Raw genomic sequence first — 22,480 nt, forward strand, 5'->3', positions numbered from 1 at the left:
AAACTCTTTTTAATGTCTGTGGAACAGAAGAACCATGTTGCGTTGGGATAGCAGAGGTGGGACAGTGTCACTTGTGTGTACAGGGCAATGTCAAGGTTACAGATATGACAGGATCAACTCATTGGTTCCAATTCCATCTAACAGCACAAGACACCCCCCACCCCCACCCCGGCTGATTGGACACACAGAGTTTAGGATATTGCGTCCTATGATTCTCTGCCCTGACCCTGTACTCTGGGACCCGTGGCAGTTTTCTTGTCCATGATGGAATGTGTTGGGGTTTATTATAAGCCCTGCTTTCCACAAGGTGATGAATGGGCCCTAAAGACATGCACCTGGCCAACCGTGTGTCAAAACCAAGGCTTCTGTGGGAGAGATTTTTCTTTTTATTATCATCGTATTAAATCTGGCTGTGTGTTCCTTTGGTGACTCTGGCAGTAGTGCTAAACATTTGCAGAGTTTAGGCCTGGTGCAGCAGGAAAATGATTTCTGTGGCTGCTGGCCTAGGTAAGCTTTGCTACCTCCCTGGAGGGGAAGGTGAGGGAATGAATCTGGGAGGGTGAGAGGCTGGAGCACAGAGGGATGAATGGGGCATCGGGGCCTGACAGGCAGGGGTAGATGTCGTGTCCAGCTTACCAGGAGCCACAGTGCTCTGACTCAGGCATGCCTGCACCCTGCTAGGTGGTGAGGGTGACCTGAGGGTCATCCTGGGGTGGCCTCAGGTGAGTGGGAAGAAAGCAGCTGGAGGTCCACCCAGGACGCATTCGGCAGAGGACCAGACCCTCTGGTCTGCACCTTGAGCTCCTTCAGAGCGAGATAGCGCAACGTCTGATGGATCCTATCCTGCTGGCAAAGTGATGCCAGGAGAGACATGTGGCAGGGAAGTGCTGGTAGGGGTGGGGCGGGGGTGCTGGCCACCCGCGTGTGTGCCGGGATTCACACCTGGGATCACAAGCCTGGTCTAAACATCTGATTTCCAGCATGAACGGACGAATTTTCTACCTCTCCTACCTTGGGAACTTCTCTTTTCCCTGCAGGAGAGTCTCTCAAAGGAGGGATTCTGGTTCTCAGGGGCATTTTGAGCTTTGGGATCTAGTGTTAGGTCTTGCTGGGGAAACACACTGCATTCAGCACAATGAAAGATCTGTCCTTTGATGCACCTTCAACGTGCTGCAGCACCCGATGCTGCCTAGGAAAGCTAATTTTATCCCTAAGGAAAGAAGCAGGTGGGGCTGACCGCTCGCCGCTCTCCCACTCTCGGAGCGCGAACGCGGTTCCACAGCCCCCTCCCCAGGCTGTCATGAGGTGACTTCGTTTTTCCCTTTCTTTCCTCTCTGGGGCCACGAGCTCTGTCTTGTCTTGAGACCCCCGCACCTGGCAGCCCGGAGGAGGCGGCCGCCGCATTCTGGTGCAGTGCTGGGTAGAGGTTTCAGGAGGTGGGGACTCTGGATTGGCCCTAAGCAGCTCCAGCCCCAGCCCCACAGGACCGTAAAATCCTACACGTAGTCAGGGTTGAAGGGAGAGAACCAGCATTCCCAGGTTCCGGCTCTCATCTCATCCCAGAAACAACACATCAAGACACCGTTGGCGTCCCCTTCCTCCCTACCTATCCACAGACCACCCCCCGCCCCCCACCCCCTTCCCTGTAGGTAGATTAATCCCCTAGAATTACAGGCTGGAAAACTCAGCTCTAGTAGTCAGCAGACAGGTCTCAACAGGGGCTGTGGATTTCAAACTGGAAGCCGAACCTTCTGAGCCCACTCAAGCCCCTTTCCCCCTGCCAGTCAGGCCACTGCAGACAGCACGGCAGGCAGGATGCCGAGAACACCCATGCTGGGTGGGTCCTACTGGGCCCCGACGTGATGGAGAGAAGCTGGGGGCCCTCTGGAGCCACTGCGCTCAATTACAGCTTACCCTACAGCCGCCTCATCATGACAAAGGCGGGGACCTGATGAAAAACCCCATCCGTTTCAAGCCCTTCCCACAATTTTGATCGACAACTTTAAACGCTAATGGAAAAACATCTTATCGCTAAGAAAACGAGTGCTGACGGAAAGATAGATGTTGAAAACCAGCCATGTGGCTGACACAATTCCGTGCCTGGCCGCGCTTACAGCAGTGCAGCTTCCGCAGAAAGAGATGACACTGAGAAGCTTGAGGACCCGCATTTACTACATCAAACTGTGCTGGTATCATCAGAATAGTCACAGTTTGCAACAGGAGCTGTGTGTCCTTTCTGGCGTGCAGACTTGGAGGTGTTTTAGGAGAACGTGGCTTCGGTGAGCTGTTTTGATGCTTAATTCTTTACCGTCCCTGGTGCCTTCGATGTGACATCATGCCTGATCTCTTTCCCCTTCAGGTTTTCATGGTGCTCCCTGTACCTCCACCCTCTGAGGTCTCTCCTTGCCATCTTCCAGGGTGGTAGCTTTGGCCGCTGGCTGGCTGGACTCAGAGGAATCCGGGCAAGGTTTGGGGCACGACCCGTCGGCGGTCAGGCCCGGCGGGGATGGCCCCATCTCGTCCCTCTGACTCTCCGCAGGACGCTCTCTTGTGACCGCTTCTGGTGCGGCAGCGGCCTGCTCCTCCGTCAGTTTCACAATTTCCCTTCCAAGCCTGTTTACTTCTTCTCCCTCAGAAGGTAGCTGGGGGAATGACGGATGAAAGTGCTTGCGCTGGTTCCTGTGGCTCTGATTTGCTGAGGAGCTGACAGCGGGCCTCCCGGCACCCTCCGAAGCCGCACGACTTTCACCTCGTTCTTGCTTCTGAGCCTCCCCTGAAACAGACCCGGGACAGCATCAAACCTCCGGCCGGAAGTCAGCCCTTACGTCCCGTCTCCTCCCAACCTCGGGCCCGCGTTGCCGGGCCTCCAACGTAGAAAATGCTGCTGAAGGCAATACAGGGCCCACAGAAGAGAAAGCAGCCCCTCCGGTGATTCCTGCGTCACTAACGGAGGGAAGGAGAGCACAGGGGCCGTGTCTGTGAGCCATCCTTTCTAGGCACCTGGTCACTGACTGCTTTGCTCTCTGACAGTGACTCCCTGTGTCCATGAAATATTTAAACTGAGGACGAAGGTTTTGTAGGTTCCAGAGCTCAGGGAAGACCTGGGGCTCTTGAGTCATGAAAAGAGACTCTGGCTGCTTTCCGTGTGGGAAGCAGACGGAGCAGTGAGGGAGGGACTGAGCGCCCCCAGCGCCCGTCTCCATCAGCACCTCATTCTTTGATGCAGACCACTGGTGCTTTCTCAGTTTCAATAAAATGTTATATGCAAAAGCAGCTTCAAGCTCCCTACCGCTCCCCACTAAACTGTTCTCCCTAAACCTGTATAACAGAAATTCTCTAGCTGCACCTAGAGGGGGATGGGAGAGAACACGGGGCCCTGAGAGCCAGCATCCGGCCCTCATTTTCCTCTTCGTTTGCTTTTTGATCAGGATGACCTGTTTGGCCTTCTGGTTTTTCAGATACAAAATGAGGCGCAGGACTCTCTGAAGGCCCTTCCGGACCTAACAAACACAAGGGGCTCGGCAAGCCCGGGAAGCCCTTGGGGAGTGAACTCTTGGCACCCGGACGTGTGTGTTCAGCACCAGACCCTGAGGTTCCCGGAAGTCAAGACAGACCTTGACTGCTGTCTCCACAACCCAGGCCTTTAGCTCTTCTCATACAGATGTGCTTCTCACGTTCAAAAGATGCCATTTTCTTTCTCTTTAGCCCTTTTAATGACCATAGACATTTCCCAGGGACGGACATTCAACCAAATCTTGTATACGCTCTAAAGCCTGTGTGTAGTCATGGACCACTATGTATTCCTAAGAACTCACTGACCTTGGTAAGTACTGTGCCTGGAAATGAGACCATGTCTTGTGTTTACAATGAAATTCATTCATGTATAAATGAGTGACTAGAGCAAGCCTTGATTTTTAACAAAGTAACTATTCAGATCTGTGTAGCCAGGAGAACCTGAGGTCCCTGCTGTCCTTCCTGCTTCTCCTGCTCTAATCCAATCCACCAGGAGAGGAACTTCCCCTCCCTAAAGTTTGCTACTCAAAGTGGGGTCGGTGGACAAGCAGCGGTGGCATCGCCCGGCAGCTGGTTAGACGTGCAGGATCCTACCCCAGACCTGCTGGTTCAGACTCTGCACTGTAACAAGCTTGCAGGCGATGTGGTGCACATGACAGCGTGAGACACGAACGCGACAACAGCGCCTTTCCCCAGCTCTCAAACCTCCAGCGGCTGCCACTGCCCAGAGGACGAAGCCCGAGCTCCTCCTGACATGTGAGGCCTTCAGCACCCGGCATCCATTCACCTGTCAGGCCAGGTCGTCTCCCTGTGTTCCTACAATCCAGCCACGCCGAACCCTCCACAGCCCCCGGCCCTGCCCCCTGCACCTTCGCTTACATGGTTGATGCCTCCGTGACCATCATTCCTTGATGCAGACAGATGACCGGCTTCAGAAGTGAGCCCCACCTCCTCCACGAAGCCTATGGGATTAAATCCTGCCCCTGTCCTCATCCCCACAGGGTTGTGTCTGGACCTCCAAGGGACCTTCGTACTTTTTATTTTTTTACCCTTCAATCGTAACTTATGTATAATTAGCTTATAAGATCCACCTGAAGTATAACATTATACCTGATTCATTTTTTACCTTTGCCAGTGTTCTATCGTGGGGGCTCAAAAAATAGCTTAAATGTTTGAATCTACGGACATATACAGGAATGCATGAATAAATGAGTATACTAGTACCTATATTTCAATACCATCTATTCACAAATGAAAGCAATCCTCAAATTTATTTGTTCCAGGTTCAGGTAGCTACCCTAAAAGTTCTTAAAACGGCACTTTGACAAAAAAAAAAAAAAGGTTATTTGTAACCCACACAATCATTTCTCTACATCAGAGGTAGCTCAGGGAAGCAATCGCATGGTTTTCACACTAACAAATGAAAAAGCGTTAGAGTGGTTGTGCAGGAGACACAGGAAACACGGAGTCACGATGAGCCAGTTCCCCGCCTACTGCAAGCAGCTTTATTCAAAAGGAGTAAATTATGGTCCTTTCTGTGGCTAAATTTTTTCACCAACGTCAGATGAATAAACTCCTCCTGGAGATTACTCTTATGAAATTACTTCTTCCAGGACACTTAAGAGTATATTCTGGTGCCTTTGAAAAAATTAATTAACCTTATCGGTAACAACCTAAGCCCTACACCATTGGCGGTGTTTTCACTGTGGGTCAGGTTGATCTTCTCTACCTTAATTTACATCTTGGGGAGGGTGGTCTAAATTACACTGGGGCATTTTGGTCGCCAGTCCTTTTTGCCTCGTGCCGTTTCTTTAGATGACATTCCACTCATGTCCAAATGTATGAATCTTTTTTAAAATGGCAAACCTCTGAGATTACCAGGGAGAACTTTTCAACTTTTGGGGGGTTGAGCTACACTGCTGTCATCATCGCAGGTCAAGACAGAGCCGCAGTAAGGGCACGGGCCCGGCTGTGATTCTTTTGTCTGGTCCCATCGCAGATTTTTTTTTTTTTCTGAGAAAGCTTAGATTTTCAGAGTCTCAGGACCAGAAACATACAGGGACCAGCCTCCGAGACTGGGTTAAGGGTCAACAGCAGGATTTGGCAGTCCTCTTCCCCCTTTTGTTTATCCAGAAGATTCTAAACAGCATACTCAAGTCATGATCAGAAGACAAAGAAAAGTTACTGAAAATACCCACAGCTCTTGAGCGAACAATAAGGACCTCTGGCTATCTGTTGTGAGAGCAACATCTTCCTTTAACTCTCTGATTCTGGAATGTTGACGCTTAAGCTGTGGGAGTTTTATTTTTCCTTGGAGAACAGACACATAGCATTGCCATTTCCGTAAAAGAAAGATTTCTGAATTGGCTCAGACTTGGAAAATATTATTACCCCCAAATAGTAATTATTCCGTGCTGCTTTAGCAAACAGAATTAGTATCATTAATACTTATTAATAACAATAGACATATCAATAATGATGAGGCAATCAACTGATACAAATGCATTAGGACATAAATAGTGCGGAAAGAAAAAATATTTCCTCTAAAAGGAAAAAACAGTAGCTCTTTGTAGAAAAGATTGCTAGTCTCCTAAAAATGTGGGTACCCCCCGCCCCCCCATTGGCCAGAAGAGCACATTCATCTTCTTTTGTTAACTGCTCTCGGATGGGCTTTCTCCTCCTGAGTGTGAGCTGCTTTCCGTCGGAATTAATCAGAGAGGCGGTGGTGATGAGGGCATCCCAGACACTGACAGCAGCTACATAAATGCTTCCTTGCTGCCACCCGTGCTGGCGAAGGACGGGGTTGGAACAATGAGAGCTAATGATGGAACTCTGGAAGCTATCATTTTGAATCAGGCCATTGCTTACGCCACCCTTCTGAAAATCAAGCCAGGCACAGACCCCAGGTCAGGTTAGCAGGCTTGGGCCCGCCGAGGGCTCAGCAGGCCACAGCAGACAGAGGGCTTTGGATCTCCATGGGGACCCTGGATGCCAGCATGGGATGACCACCAGCCAAGACATGGCCCAGACTGCACAGCATCCGTGGTGTGTTACAGGCCAGCCTTGCACACAGTCACATGCTGCTGGGTGCAAAGTCCCAGACTTGTCTTCCGGCCAGTGTGGGAACCACCCCAGTCAGAGGCTCTCTCCAGGAATTCTTCCGGTGTGCGCTTGGGGAACCTCTCTGTGGGATCCCAGACCTGTCCTGGCTTCTCTTCTTACCATTCCATGCACTAACATGAGTGACCTGGATAGGCTTCAAAACACAGCAGAAGAAGGAGTGAGCCCTGCTGAACCCAGCTCAGATTAGCAGAACCACCCATCTGATCCAAACACTCATGATAAATAATGCATAGTTTCTGCTTTAAGGTCTAAGTTCCGGGGTGCTTTGTTACACAATAGCCAACAACAGACAATCCAGAGCCCCTTGAGATTTTTGAGCAGAGTACAACCATGATGGAAAGCAGTGCTCCAGAAGCTTTATCTCAGAGCAGTGGGATGCAGACAGGAAGGGAATAAAGAGATTCCGGGAGGCAGGAAAACCAGCGAGGAGGCCTTGTCAAGGAAGTTGGGAGGGCCTCAACCAACCCAGAGGTGGTAGGAAAGGAGACACAAGAAACCCTGAAGAAACAGCAGCAGCAGACCAGACCCGGACGCAGAAGGAAAGTGGACAGTGGTGGATGACTCTGAGGGCTGCTGGACAGCTAAGTGACAAAAAGGAGAGGAAGCAGGCAGAGTTGTGATGTCATGCTGGAGAAGTCCATAGAATATGCGGTGGGCAAGTTTGTGCTTTGGGAAATATGAGACTCTAACTCTGCAGTTGAGACCCACTGTGAAGAAAATGTCAAAGTATTTTCATAGAGGGGATGGTTGAAGGCATGGCTCTGAGCAAGAGAAGATGGAGAGGAAATGTAGACATCCAGGGAAGAGGCTTGACACCCGTGTGCCGGGTGTGTTAGTGATCTAACGCTGTGTAACAAATTATCTCAGAACTTAGCAGCTTATCTGGGTGGTTCTTGCTAATGGACTCTAACGTGGTGTCATCAAAACGTTAACCGGGGCTGCTGTCATCTGAAGGCTTGACTGGGGCTGGAGAATCCACTTCCAAGACGGCACACTCACGTGCCTGATGGCTGGAGGCCTTGGTTCCAGGCCACATGAAGAGCATGTAGGGCTGCTCAAGAATCTTGCCCCAGAACAAATGATCCAAGGCAGAGAGAGCAAGGCAGACACCACGTCTTTTATAACCTGGCCTCAGAAGTCACATACCATCACTTCTGCTGTAATCCATCATCACACAGACCAACCCTGACACAGTGTGGGAGAGGACGACCCAGGGGCATGAATGCCAGGAAGTGGAGATCCTTTGGGCCCATCTTGAAAGCTGGCAAGCACACCAGGGTGGAGGAAGAAGGTAAGCAAAACTCAGAGAGATGTGAAAGGTACTTTAGTTGGGGAAATGAGACTGCCATCTGGTTCTCACCCCTGTTGCTTCCTCTGGCATCTTAAATGGGCCCTTGACCCCTTTCAAAACATACTGCCTCCAGAAAGTGAGCCTGGTAAAGAAGTCTTTTATCTCCAGTCAGCTGATTCCCAGACCACTTGCCACGTGCCAGGCAACGTGGCGAGATTTCCCTGAGGTTGGCACCATCATCTCACCATCTTATAGGAAGGGAAACTGAAGTTGAAGTTACCAGTCCAAGTTCTCACAGCCAGTGTGACGTGGGGCTGGGATACGAACCCAGGATGCTCAGATCCTGAGTCCTCACTCTTGACCTCTACACCACCATGCAGGGACCCTCGTTCTTCTGCGGGAAACTCCAAACAAGACAAACCCACGTGGGCAACAAGAGGAAACACGAGGGATGACCCAACAGTGCCACAGACGCTGCGGGAAGGCGGAGGACTGATGTCCACCGAGCCCCTGTGCCAGGCGCAGGCCGGGCAAAGAGCAAGAAGTCGAGGGCTGCTTACCGTCCTTGGGACTCGCTTTGCTCTCAGTGGGCGGCTCGATGAACTTGAGCAGCGGGGATCTCGACCGCTGCATGGCGGGAAGAGCGGGGTCGCCGAACAGTATGGTGTCTTTGCCTCCTGTCACGGAAAAGAGGAAAATGGGCATATCAGGTCGCCACTGGAGTTGTGGTCACACTCACCCCACACAAGGGACGGGCTGTTTGGGTGAACAAGGCACCTTCTTCAATCACAGGGAGTGCCGTGGGAGGGAAAGGGCCAGCACGCCCTCTCTGCCGTGTGAGCACAGGGCAGAGAGGCCCCAGGGCCAGCCGTCTCCGAGTCTGCCCACAAATGCCACCACTAAGGGGTAGCCTGCTATGTCTGCCAAGAACTGAGTGGCTGTGATCTGGGCGAGACCATAGGAATGAAAACAGCGGGCTCTGGAGCTGTGCCGCCGTGCTTGTGTCCTGCACCCCATCACTTGCCAGCTGGGTAGCCTCGGGCGAGTCCCTGAACCCCTCTGAGCCTCAGAGCCCTCATCTATAACGTGAGGAGGAATGACCGCGCCCGCCTCGTGGGGTGGTGGTGACAAAATGAACTGATCCGTGTACGGCATTTAGGCATTCCGTCAGCACTCAATAAATTTCACATATTGAAGTGATTACTTTAGGGAGTAGATAGAACTGCCATGCACACTGGGTCTGATTTAATGAGAGGTGGTCCTTTCGATCCAATCAGAAGTATGTCATAAGGCAGGTAGTTTCAGGTGCCCTAAATGATCACAGCTAAACTCTACTTCAGACACAGAGACCTGTACCCGCCAAACCCTTTTATCAATTCACCTGAGCACCCTAAGTGGATCGAGAAAGGCTGGGGCAAAGAGAAGGAGGAAAGGAAAGCCGTTACCACTCTAGTTTTGAGGCCACGGCAAGGTAGGGAGGCGAGGATCAGGGAAGCGTGGCTTTGAAACGTGAGCTTGATGAGCACAGACACATGGACACAAGACACGTACATAGAAAGTGCTGCTGCTCCAGGGGTCAGGAGAGCCCTGCAGGGAGGATTTGATCCCAAACTCCTGCCCACGGGCCCTGAAGAGTCTCTCGGTGGGAATCACCACGCCAACAGTGGAAAGGCCAGGGGCCATGGCCCAGGCCATTCTCCAGCTGCAGCTGTCGGACTTTGGATGAGACCTTATCTGAAGCCAAGCCACTTGAATGTCTCTGGGGCTCAGATCAGAGGCTCTAAAGTTCTATGGCTCTACGCAGTTTCAGGTTTGGCGGAGCACAGGATGGTATTTGGGTCAAGATGTCCACTCCCTCGGAGAACCAGGCAAACCTTGGTCTAGACCTTGGAGCCCTCAACTTGTCTATAATACGACCCTCCCTGTAGGCCACGCGTGTCTTCCTGATTTCCAGAACTGTAGCGGAGAATGTGACATACGGCAGGCGCTTCACAGACAGCTGATAACTGTGAACAAATGGCTGCTGCATTCTTGGGAATCCCGATGTCTCGGCGCGCGTGGGCGTGCGCAGCTGCCTCCGGCAGACGGAGCTGACCCTGAAGTTCTCCACCAGGACAGCTACTGTCTCAAGTGGAAAAACTCCTGAAATCTTCAGGGCCTCAGTCGGCAGAGGTTTCCCAAGGAAAACCATTGAGCTCTATCTTGGGATGTTGTAAGAGGCCCTCAGGATGAAGTCAACCCAGGCAGGTCTCCCCTTGTGCTGCAAAGATACCATCTAGCAATACGGTGAGGAACTAATCTGTTCTTAGGAAGCCACAGCAGATGCCTCGGGGGGCTTCCTTTTGTTTCTCTCCACCAAGGCAGCAGTTACCGTCCTCAGGTCAGGGACAGGACTGCAATTCCTGACCCATGTTTCCCTAGCAGGTAGGCTGGAAGCTCTAACCTACAGGGGACTCAGGAGAAGGCACCCGCTGCCCTCTGTGTCCCAACAAGCCTTCCAAGTCCCCTGTGCCCTGTGGTCAAGGAATCAGAACTACGGGCAGAGCTGGGAGTTGGCTGCAGCCAAGTGACGAGGGCACCAGGGCCGGGTGGGCGGCGGGGGTGGGCTGGGGAAACGCGGCCCTTCCTACTGTGAGGAATTCTCCAGGGCAGGATGCCTCCGTGGCCCTCTCCAACCACAGGGAGTTGCCAGTCTGCAGTGGCTCCTCAGAAGCGCTGGTGCCAGCACCCAGACCTCCTTCACGAAGCTGAGCACAGGCACGCAGACGAGGGAAAGGGAAGGCGCCCTTCAGCCACGTGCAGTCAAAGCAGGGCCTGGGGAGAGATTAAATACCTCCCGAAATCCCTGCCTGCAGACACCATTTCCCTATCTGATGGTAAAATGCCAAGATTTGGTTTTTGCAAAATATTTGAAGAATTCAAAGACCTTCCTTAGAAGGCTGGCAGCTTTACTGTTTCTAACAAAGCCCGGATTCTATCCGTGTTGACTACGTGGGGCCCTAACCTGACGGTCTGCTATCTCCCAGGTCCATTTCGGTTCCTGGGCCTGGGGAGGGGGTGTGGGTGATCCAGGAACTAGATTCCAACCACAACCAACGTGGTCACACAGGCCCTTCCGTTCAGCTGGCATTCGAGTTTCTGGAAGCCCTCCTGATTCCCTGTAACACAACGTCCCTCGTCCCCTTCTCCAAAATGTGCCGGTTACTTTCAAAACGCACATTTTCCTCCTCAGGCTGATGTTAAGAGTGGAGAACAGAGAATTCAAACAAAAACTCAGAGAGCCAGGCTCTGCTCTTGGCAGACTTTTTCCTGGCTTTCAGTGTTTCTGCTCAGAGCGCGAGCACATCCAGGAAATCTCCCCTCAGCAGCCCCCACCCAGCACCATTCTCATCTGCAGATGCCAGCAAAGGGCTGGCAGAATGAGGCTGACAGCTAGGGGGCTGGGAGGGTGGACGGTCATTCCTTCCTGAACGGCGTGGCCAACCAGCCCACCCTCTGGCTTCCTCAAAAGAGCCCCATGCCCTTCCCACTTCTCAGGGACCTGTAAAACAGTCTGCAGTACACTTTCTAGATGATTTCTCCACGCGGGCTGTGACCTCTGTTAGCCTTGTCTACTTTCCAGCAAGATCACACATTTGCCCCGGCTCTAGCAAACACCATCAAGAGCGATGCATTGTGGGCTGAGAGTGAGGAGGGAGGAAGAAGAGAGTCAAAGGAAAATCACAGTATGCTCCAAGTCCAAGAGTAATTCTGCCTTATAGTAATGAGTGATGGGCTCCTTCACCACGGTCCTTCAGCATCTCAGGAGAGATGGTTCCAGCTTCTGTATTTTTCTTCTCCAATTCAACTTGCTTTGAGAACTGATCCCCAGCTGATCTGATCTATGCCCCCACCCTCGTGTCTCTCGTCTCTGAATTGTACTTCCCCAGTGCAGCTGGAGCACTGAAATGAAGATCTGAGTCACTGAGTTCAGCCTCTGTGGCCTTAGGTATCACCTAACTTCCTAAGCTTCCGTTTCCTTATCTAAAATGAGGGGACCAGACTAGATCAGGAAAGGGAGAAATGTCTTCTTTCACATATCAACTGTGACTAAGAGGTGGCCTCTTGGAAAGCCAACATGGAAGACTGTTTTTAGGGCCACATGTGAGATCAGCAAGGAAGAATAATGTGATTGATTCGCAATGTCTGCCACTGGCATGGGAATGGTGCTGGTTATATACAAGTGTTTGTCATCCTTGAACTTTTTGCTCTCAACTGTCATTCTAGGTCCAGCATTCGATGACTTGCCACATTATTCCCTCACACTCTAACATCTTTGTCACTTAACTGATACTTAATTATGTACTATTTCGTGCTTTCCTTTCACTGTTTGATGCATATTCATTTTATTCCCCTAGTGGGACCATCGACTCTTGGAGGGGGCGAAGGGCGTGTCTAGAATGCCTGGCACGAGATTGGATTCACAAAGTCGGTGCTCAAAAAAGGTATCAGCATATTATGGGTTGATTTATTAGAGGAGACACTGATGCTTTCAAGATGCTGGTAAATGAGAGAAAGCTAGCAATTCTCTGAAACCAATGGGACTCAAACTCTCCAGTTGGCTGAAACACTATGATTTGGTTCTTACTTGGGGAAAGAGGAAGAAGAGAAGAGGAAAGTGGAAGAAGAGGAGGAAAAGGAGGTGGAAGAGGAGGAGGAGGAAGAAGATGAAGAAGGGAATGAAGAAAAGAATATGCGTCTTCTTACTCCGCTATTCAGAAGGTTAAATGGAGACCACAGAACAACGAGCAAAGAGAAGGGACTGGTCTGATTTGCAATGAGAGAGCCCGCCTGGCCCCCGGCCACGGTTTGAAAATGATCATAAGGGGACGCCTCATTGTAACATCCTTCATCTCTGCACCAGGGCAATGCCGTCGCCGTTACATAAACTGTGTCAGATCTGGGGAATTGCCACTCTCTTTTCTGTCCTCCCACTTTGCAGCTATTTGGAGGCCAGAGATGAGAACAAACATGGCAAGGGCACAAAATCCATTCGATTGGCGCCGTCCAAGCTAATTTTACCATCTAATATTTGCTTTGTGCTAAATGAATTCTCTGTTTCAATTCTAATCAGAAAAAGTGCAAGGATACATAGAGAATGCATTTCTATTTATTTACATGCAGGGGTGATATTAATGCACTGCTATTAGCCACAAACACAGATATTTCAAATAGAACATACTCCCAAATCCCACGGAAACATTGTAGCTCAGGCCTTCAGGCAGCAAAAAAAAAGGGGGGGGGGGAGAAGAAACAATTGTTATTGCATAATAGCCATTCTAACCTAGACCAAACAACAGCGGAGATAGGAAATTCTCAGCATTCTTTCATTTATTCAACTTCCATCTTTTTACATAAGTTGTAGAAATAAAACATTGTGAAATCTCACTAAATCATTTGGAGAGGAAAAAAAAATCCAAATTCCAGTACATGCACAGAAATAGCAATCCGACTGCACAAATAAACGATAAATTTGCCTGTGCTGAAATTCAGTGCAATAAAAGAAAGGCCTTCAAAGGAGATAAGGTTTTAACTGCATCAAAAGGTTCTTGTGCAAAGTGGATCATTCAAATCCCCAGCATGGCTCTTGCCACTAATTAGGTCTGTTAGGTCTTTTGACATCAAGTTCAAGGAATTGCTACAAAAAATTCCAATTTATCAAAAACACTTCCAGGCAATCTGAGGTGGCTATTCAGATTTACATTAAGAATACATGTGGTTTTGTCCACGTCCTGGTGGCAGTGTTCATTTCTCACATACAAGGAAGCAACCGATGTGCTTCAAGGGTAGAGAAGGGTTTGCGCAGAAAGGTTAAGTAACTAAAAATATGCATACAAAGTTGCTTCCAGGGAAAGAGGAGGTGGTAGAAAATGATAAATACAAGTTTCCGGAGAATGTAAAAAGAAAGAATAGCTGACGGGGGTCTCATGAAGGGGGTATTTTACCAAGACAAACGGGATAAATATAGCTAATTAAAGTGAAACATGTTTCTTAACACCCTGTACAACTGGGAAAAAAAAAAATCTCCAGAGGAAATTTTGATTTTCAAGCTATGGAACAAATGGGATGGGGGAAGAGAGAAGGAGGTTATAAACTGCATTTGGGATAGAACAATTGTTGGTTCTTATATTCATTTTTAGGACTAATGATTAAATTGAACACATCTCTATAAGATACCTACAGGGAAAAAAAAGAAGCAATTTACCATATTCACAAAAGTTAAAAATAAAATATATACAGACACATACAATGGCAATTTCAGAATTTAGATTAGCAAAACTTCATAGTTCACCTTGCATATTTATTAATTTTTTCTAATTTCCTCCTAAGTTTAAAACACTTGTAGATTTTTTAGCAGTGATCATCAAATAAAAGAACATTAATAAGGAAAAGTGTGGTCTGCAAATTTTCAAAAAACCTTTTTTTTTTTTTTTGCAAAAAAAGAAAATTTTCCTGAAGTCCTGCTTACCTGGAAGACTCCACAAACCAGAAACTTCCAGAGTTCTTAATTTTTTCTCCAGTTCAGCCACCCGATTCCCTAGGATTCTGGAAAAGGGAAAAGAATGGCAACAGACAGATCATTCAACATCGATCTTATTAGCTCTCAGGGCTGTGAGCAGGCTACTTGGGAATGTTTTGAGACTTAACACATAGGCTAAAAGCTGCACGTGTGTGTTTGTTACACACACACATACTCTATTGAAAGTACATATGAAAATAAAAAGTGAATGATTAAAAATGATGTAAAAGTTACTAAAATGTTGCCATTCAAGTGCATCTTCTCCCACAAAAGTAGCTGGGAAGCCAAACAAGGGTTCTACCATCGCCCAGACATCTGACATCATTTCTGCTTGCTCACTGCTCAAGAGGACACTTAATTTTGAATACTCTTACACGTATCACACCCTGCTTCTTTAAGGGTGGATCTGAGTTTTGGAAACAACCAAGTCTAACAAACGAGGTACAAGAACATGCTTAGTAATGTTACTCAGAGTCAATAAAATCATAAGACTTGCCTTCTTGGACCTAAACAATGGCTTACAGGTGTCTATGTCCTTGATGTCCAGCATAATGCCGGGTAGATGGTAGGTGTTCAATAAATACATTTGATAAAATAAACGCGTTCCTGTTTTTTCACGGCTTGTAATGATCGCTGGAGAGAATTTAAAAAGAGCCATTTCAAAAACTCTCAGAGATGACAGAATCACTAGAGTAATTACATTGCCTTCCGAGGTGACCGTTCTGACTCAAACCATGATATGTAAGATCTGGAATGTGTATTTGAACAGATTACTCTGTTTACTTGGAAGCCAAACTTTGTCTATATGCATGGAAAGACATAAATGTGGACACATATTTCCCCTCCTTCACTCTACACAAAATTAAATATAGTTGGGAAATGATTTGATAGTCATCTGAAACTTCAATCACTCTCTGTTGGCCTGGAAATTGAAAAACCAGTCTTTATCTTTGGGGGATTTTCTTGGCACTGCTGTGCTAAAATGATGTGGAAATCACCTTCACAGCCAAGTTTCAGATCCTTTCAGCAGGAGACACCAGAACGCCAGAATTGTTCTTCTACCTCTCTTTATATTCCAGACATAGCCGTACACACCCACATACATACTGAGACATGACTATGCATATATCTGCACACACACATATATATATGGCTTTGAATTCATCCTTATTTTACCTGCATTGACGTGCAGCATCTTAATTAATATTCCCTTTGAGTTCACAGAAAACTCTTTCACGTGACTCTAGGTGGTTTTGTTCACCTAGGTACTTAGAGTTTTTTTCTTTTCTTCTTTTCCTTAAGTCTTAAATTCTGCATAGTCTTTATCAATTACTTTCCATTTTCACTCCATTTGTTGGGTCTATTCTGCTTTCATGTCTCTGACCCCTCAATAAACGCCTTTCTTCGTAATCTCGCTTTCAATATTTTGCTCAGAACTTCTGATCTGGGCTCCCTTTTCACCAGCTGATGGGTTTGAGATGTAATCACAGCGGTGTTCAAGTTGATGCCTGCTTCTTAGCGAGATCAGATCATCTGTACGTGGCTGCCTCTTGGAAACAAAGGATAAGGCTTAACTCCTCTGTGTACAATGAAGGATGCCGTCGGGGCAACGTTCGAAGGCGTGGTGAAGAGACATTCGGTTGTATTTTTCTGATGTTCCTGGATAACGCACCATGTCTCTCAGAAACGCGCTGAGGTGAAACTGTTGGTGTCCCCAACAATCTAATCTCGGGGACTCTGCCTAAGTTTGTCAGTGCTGACTTCTTTTATCTTTAGCCTGACATAAGCATCTGATGCAGGACTAGAGGTAATAAAATGGACCCAGTAGAAGTTGTTCTAGTAGTAATAGTAACAACAATGCCATCAATAACAACAACTACACTACAGTTAACACGAATGGCAACTAACCTTTCCTGAGTCCCAGGTCTGAGTCAGAGCCCATGCAGAACACCTAATAAATGTGCATTTTCTTATATGACCTGCAAAGACTCTGCAGTGAAGACTGTATTTTTATCCTCCTTTTACACTCGTGGACCCTAACAAACAGAGAGGTTAAGCGACTTGTGCAAGGACACACAGTTCATCTCGAAGCTGTGTCTTTTCCCAGCCCCCAGTGTTCTCATCCATCACACCTGACACCTCCCGTTAGCAGACAGAGGCATGGAAGTCAGTGAACTTATCCAAAGCCACGTGCAGGACTCAGCTGGTGATGAGTCTGGATTTTTAACCTATAGCTCAGTTGGCCTCCCAAGTGCATGTTCTTAACCAATAACCCCGTAATGGCACTAGAAAATCAGCATTCTCACACCTAAAGCAAGTTCTCCTTAAAACTATTCATAACTGAAATATGGATGCAAAATATAACCCAAGATGCTTGCAAATGACAGAGGGTCTTCTAATTGGCTTCACACTGAACAGATATGGCAGGTGGTCCACTGAACGTGGTGTGATGCAGCCCAAGGAGGGAAGGGGGTTATCTGACTCTTAATAGCGGGCAGTATTCATAGATGGAGACAGAAGAGGTGGAAATAGGAAACTTCTGTGAAGTTCGACCAATTCAACAATTATTGCAGCTGCAGGGGACACCAGAGAGAAGCAGACCCCGTCCCTATGCTAGAGGACTACAACTCTGGTGGGGGACAGACAGACAGACAGATGCACGCAGACACCCACAGGTACTCTGCCGGTGGAAGGCTTTAACAACAGCTGATGTTTATTAATCACTTGTTCTGTACCAGGTATTACTCTAAGCCCTGCACAAATATTTTCTCCCTTAGACCCTCGCGACAACAGATGAGGCAGCTCTTATTCCAGTTACTCTGTAGATAAGAGAGCTGAGACTCAGAGAGGCCAACTAACTTGCTCTGGGTGACACAGCTGGTCAGTGGAGGGTCCAGCATCAAAACGTGCGCCTGGAAACCCACACGTCCTTCCGCAGAACTTGGGGAAGACGTGACGATTAGATGGAAGGTGAATCCACAGCCGCCTGTAGGGCCCCAGGCCACAAATGATCTTGCTGCCATATTGAGGACGGTGAGACTTCTATTCACCGGCCAGGGGGAGATATTGAAGGGCTGTAAGCAGGGAAGCAGCAAAAGGAAGTTTAGAAAAACTGTTCCCGATGTGGGGTTGAGAACGAACTGGAAGGAGGACGAGTAGAAGCAGGAAGACCAGTTAGGAGAGCGTCGTGCAGGGCAGCGATGATGACGGCCCCGTGGAGCCAGCGGGGGTGCAGGGAGCCAGAGGAGTGAAGGAACAACCAGGAGGCAGACGAGCAGCTGGAGGTGCCTACGGGATATCGGGGTAGGCAGCGGGACATCTGGGAGACAGGAAGATTCGGGAGCGCAGAGATGAGAGTATACGCAGGGGGTGGGTCTACTCCCCAACAGAGTAAGAAAAGTCAGAGGAACAGGGGACCAGAGCACCACCTGCGGAAGCTGAGAAAGGATGGGCAAAGCACAGGCGGAGAGGGAAGCGGAGCACCAGGGCCACGTGGGGGCGGGGGGAGAGGGTTCCTGGGCGGGCAGCAGGGTCAGTATCGTCTTATTCTAGAAGGTGGTCACACAGGATGAACAAGGCCACTAAGAAGATGTGCCTGACCCTTGAGAGAGCTGTTACAAGACAGGCGAAGGGGTGAAATCCCGAATCCAAGAGACAGGGCTGGGAAAAGCAGCCTATGAAAACGTTGAAGCGGTGAATGTAGATGACTCTTCAGGTAGTTTAGCAGGGAATCCAAGGAGACAGCCAGGGCAGGGGCTTGGGGCGTAAACAGGCATGAGAGAGATTTTTTTCGGTAGGGCGAGGGAGATTTTAAAATAAAGCTTTTATTCAGCTGTGGCTTGTTGTAGGATAGGGGAGATTTCAGCATACGTCTACCTCGTCGTCAAGAAAAATCCTCAAGATGCCCGCCTTGTGGATAGACTTTCAGGAGTAGTTTCTGATAACAGCAACATCATAGGGGATCCGCAAAGACAGAGCTAACTCAGGAACTGGCCACCGCGGTGCCTCTGTCCTCGCTCTCCGGACAACCCGGGGAGCAGCGATCTCTGAGTGAGGGTCCTGGGGGGAGCCTGATCCCAAAGAGGAAGAGGTGGCCGTGGCCTCACACAGATTGGAGATAACCTTGCCCCCCCACCTCCACTCCAGGAGACCTCCTTTTGAATCCCCGCTCTGATCCATGACAGCTCCTGCTGTGTTCAAGATCTTGAACTTCCAAGCTACTTACCACTGGCCAGGAATGGGGGAGAGTGGCGAAGCGTTTCAGACAAAGCACAGAGGGTAGTGAAAGGCCAGCACGTCCTCACGCACGAACCACCGCTGCCACCAGCCCACCACTTGGCACAGTGAGGGCTTGGTGGGAAGGGCTGGAGAACTAAAGGTGGTGTTCCAGGAGACATACTCTTAACATCTGTCTCTTCATTAAGGCGTCGCCACCTGCTGCTAAGACACACGGACCCCATCCCTTCTTTAACAATAGCTACACAACTGCACGCTCCCAACAGGTACCTCGAGCAAAATGCTGATTCATGGAACGTCCTCTCGAAATGTGAAGTCCTAGGTTTGTTCATCAGCTCTTCAAGATGGGTCCTGCTGGGCCTTCTCAGCGTGGAGCGGGTAGGGGGTAAGGGGTGGAGGTGGGGGTGGGCGGGGCCGTAAGTGCCAGGCAGTGGAAAACCAGCGCAACGCCTGTATCCTTACTTCTGATGCTCCGCCAAACAAAGCTATCCTTTAATTTTAGTTACGAAAGGCTAAATCACGGGGGATAACGGCAAGCTGACCAAAGTCCCATTTTACTCTTAGCCCCCGCTCCATCTGTTGTATAATGTGTTTCTTTCCACACCCCCAAAGAAAACATTTATTGAACGTACGAAACTGAAGACCCTCGAAGTATTAAAAATGACACATTAGGTACTTTATGTACTGACAGGAAGCAATCTTCAAGATCTATTGTTATGAGAGAAAAAAGTAAGGTGGGAGACAGCGAAAAAACCTTTTTTTTTGATGAATACTAACCACCATTTGTAAAAAAAAGAAAAAAGAAAAAGAAAAAAAGAAAATCTACATCTATATAAATATATATGAGTATTTATGTGCGTCTATATAAGTGTATTATGGATTTGCTTATATATGCATCCTTGGAGAGGCTACATAAAACATGAGGAATGGTGGTTTCTTCCAGGAAGGGGAATTGGGTGGCTGAGAGATGGTAGTAGTTTGGAGATATATTGCTGTTTAACCTTTTAAAATGTGAACCATCAGATGGTTCAAAATTATTAAATAATAGTTAAAAATGAAAAGGTACATTACAAAAATAAAGCCAGCAAAATGAACATGTCTGTCTTTCTCAATAGAGGGCGAGAGCCCATGAAGTCTGGGGGTGTGTGTGGCTGCAGTGGAAGATGGTAGGACCGTCTCAGGAAATTAATCTTTCCCAAGAGGTGGGAGTGTCAGGCCAGCAGCTCCGGGATACAGAGTTTGGCCGGCGGAGGGGCTCAGCTGGAGTTTTCGGTGAGGCTTGTGTCGTGAGCAGCACTGCAGCTGGCAGGTGGGGGTGCGTGTGCCCGGGTAAAGTAGTGGAGGAGGTGGGCTGGGGTCTGAGGATGGAGGGTTGATGGGAGGATCTTCCCAAGGACAAGGTAATGGTCTGGTGGGAAGGAAGCGGAAGGGACAGGTAGGAGATGTACACAGAAGGACCACAGCGAGCACTCAGGAGATACACACTGAATAAATGAATGCATGCATGAAAACCATAGCTTAATGCCCATTTGCATGTGAGTCTTAAGGGAACAGGAGCAGAGGGTTAGAGGACATTCAATCATCTGCTCATGACCATGAGCCCCTACGGTGGGCCCAGAATCATCCCACATGCTGGGAGAGAGCAGTGACCAAAATGGACAAACATGCTGGCCCTGGGACGGCTTCAACCTGAGTTATGTGGAAGTTGGTCAAACCTAGGTATTAGGATGCTGGGCAGAGCATGTTAAATATTCTTCAAGTCACGCTTTAAATGGCTGCATAACATAAATTGTGCCTTATGGATTTAGTACATCTTAACCATTCTCCAATTTAAAAATATTTGGGTTGTTTCCTTTTTTTTTCCCTTCACTCTTATAAATGAATCCATAGTGAACCACCTTATGTATAAATCTAGGTCTTCATTCAGATTTTTTTCTTTAGGATAAATTCCTAGAAGCAGACCCTCTGGGTCAAAGGACACAAGCACTAAGGAGTAGATGCTCCAGACTCTAGACTCATTGAATTTGCGGAGCTGAAAAAATATCAGGGGAAACTGTCAACCTAGCAGCTGGAAATGTGGGTCTTGCTCTTGACGGCAAGGTGGGGACAAGAGTTCTAGGAAGAGTCTGCAGAGAATAAGAAGCAAACACAGAGGGAGTGAGGTCCCCCACGTGGGGTAAGAAGATGGAAGACCAAAGAAAAGAGGAGGAGGAGGAGGGGAAGGAGGCCTGCAGTGGAGGGAGGGGGCAGAGGAGAAGGGGGAAGGGAACAAGGCAGTAGAGAGAGTGAGAGGAATCCAAGAAGATGGGTTTCAAGAAGGAAATTGGGATGAAGAAAAATTACAGAAGAAAGAGACTCAGAAAGTGGGGTTTGGGGGTCCTGGTGACCTCTAAAGGAAGACTGCTATGGAAAATTCAGAAGAGGTCTCGGGAGGTATTAAAGTGAGGTGATCTTTTGCTCCTGCCCACGGCATCACGGGGGGCTTGCTAAAATCCAGAATCCTGACATTCCCTCCAGAAACCCCCCGAATCTGCATTTCTAAACAAGCACCCCCTCCAAGTAATTCTAACATAGGTGCCCCCCAGAACACACTTTGAGGGGGTGGCTGTTGAAGAAATAGAGGTGGCCTCTGGTTTGCAAAGACTGGAGATGAGTGGAATTCACGGGAACCCTTCGGATGTTCGGGAAGATATGGGAGGTTTCTGGGTGAAGATGCAGAAGCAGGAGGAGGGGCAGAAGTTGAAGAGGTTGACAGAGGAGGTCGCAGGAGAGCCAGGCCTGGGAGGTGGGAGGAGGATGTGGACCAATAGCACCGTGGGTCAGCGTGTTTCCCAGAGGCAGGAGGAAGAGGATGGAAGATATTGGCTTCGGGGGAGCAGTAAGCCTTGGGGCTCGTGATAGGCAGACTTTGTTTTCTCAGTAAAAGCGGAGCCGAGGTCACCTGCTGAGAAAAGACTAGGGTTTAGAAGACCCGAGGAGGCTTAAAAGCATCCCAGTGGGTGCTTCATAGGGAGCCAGCGAGGACAAAGAAAGCTCCTGGGAACGCTGCCTGCTGCAGGGGATCTGCCTGAATAAAACAGACCTCGTACCTATTCCGGGGAGACTCCCCTCTCTTCGTCCTCCCCTGAGGCGTATCTCCATTGCAGCATCTGGCTGTTTCAGTCCTTGCTTAAGATTTCTTTTAAGAGAATTTTTAAAACGTCTTCTGTCAATAAATTACCCTTGTCATCCCTGTGAGATTGTGCAGACTCCCTCCACTGCTCCCTGCCTTCCTTTATATACGTCTTAATCTCCTGCGCGATCTTCCCTTCACTTCCAGTGCCTCTTTCTGCTCTTCTGTTTTTACAATACTCTCCATCATCTTCCAGCTGCCTCTCTCCCTGCACCCCTGCCTCGCCAGGCCCCGGATTCCCTGAATTCTCCCCCTGCTTGCTGGGAGCCCAGCCTTTGGGCACCCGCTCCTGAATTCCACACTTAAATTTTGCTTCCACGTGTAGGTCTTATAAGCAGGACCGGCTACACACTTTGCAGGGCTCCGTGCAAAAGGAAAACTCAGGGCCCCCTTATTAAAAAATGATTAAGAATTTCAAGATGGTGATGCAAAGTGTTCATTAGATCAAGCGCAGGGACCCTCTGAGCACCCGGCCGTGCGTGACTGCTTGAGCCGCTGGCCCTCGAAGCTGGCCCTGTCTGCAGTGCTTGTTGCTTTAATGTATTGTTTATTTACCACTCTCTGAACGCTTCCGGTTTTTGCTTTT

General features: G+C 48.8%; 1 protein-coding gene across 1 annotated transcript in view; it reads right to left on the reverse strand.

Annotated features, from left to right (window-relative positions):
• Positions 1-22,480, reverse strand: part of CCDC149 (coiled-coil domain containing 149) — a 92,805-nt gene continuing 70,325 nt past the window's right edge. The window contains 4 exon segments of the mRNA XM_057728146.1: positions 1-2,391; positions 2,394-2,773; positions 8,488-8,604; positions 14,436-14,512. Coding sequence (XP_057584129.1) covers positions 2,356-2,391; positions 2,394-2,773; positions 8,488-8,604; positions 14,436-14,512 — 610 coding nt within the window. The 3' untranslated portion in view covers positions 1-2,355.

The sequence above is a fragment of the Hippopotamus amphibius genome, chromosome 3, assembly GCF_030028045.1.
Source record: "Hippopotamus amphibius kiboko isolate mHipAmp2 chromosome 3, mHipAmp2.hap2, whole genome shotgun sequence".
NCBI classification, from domain to species: domain Eukaryota; kingdom Metazoa; phylum Chordata; class Mammalia; order Artiodactyla; family Hippopotamidae; genus Hippopotamus; species Hippopotamus amphibius.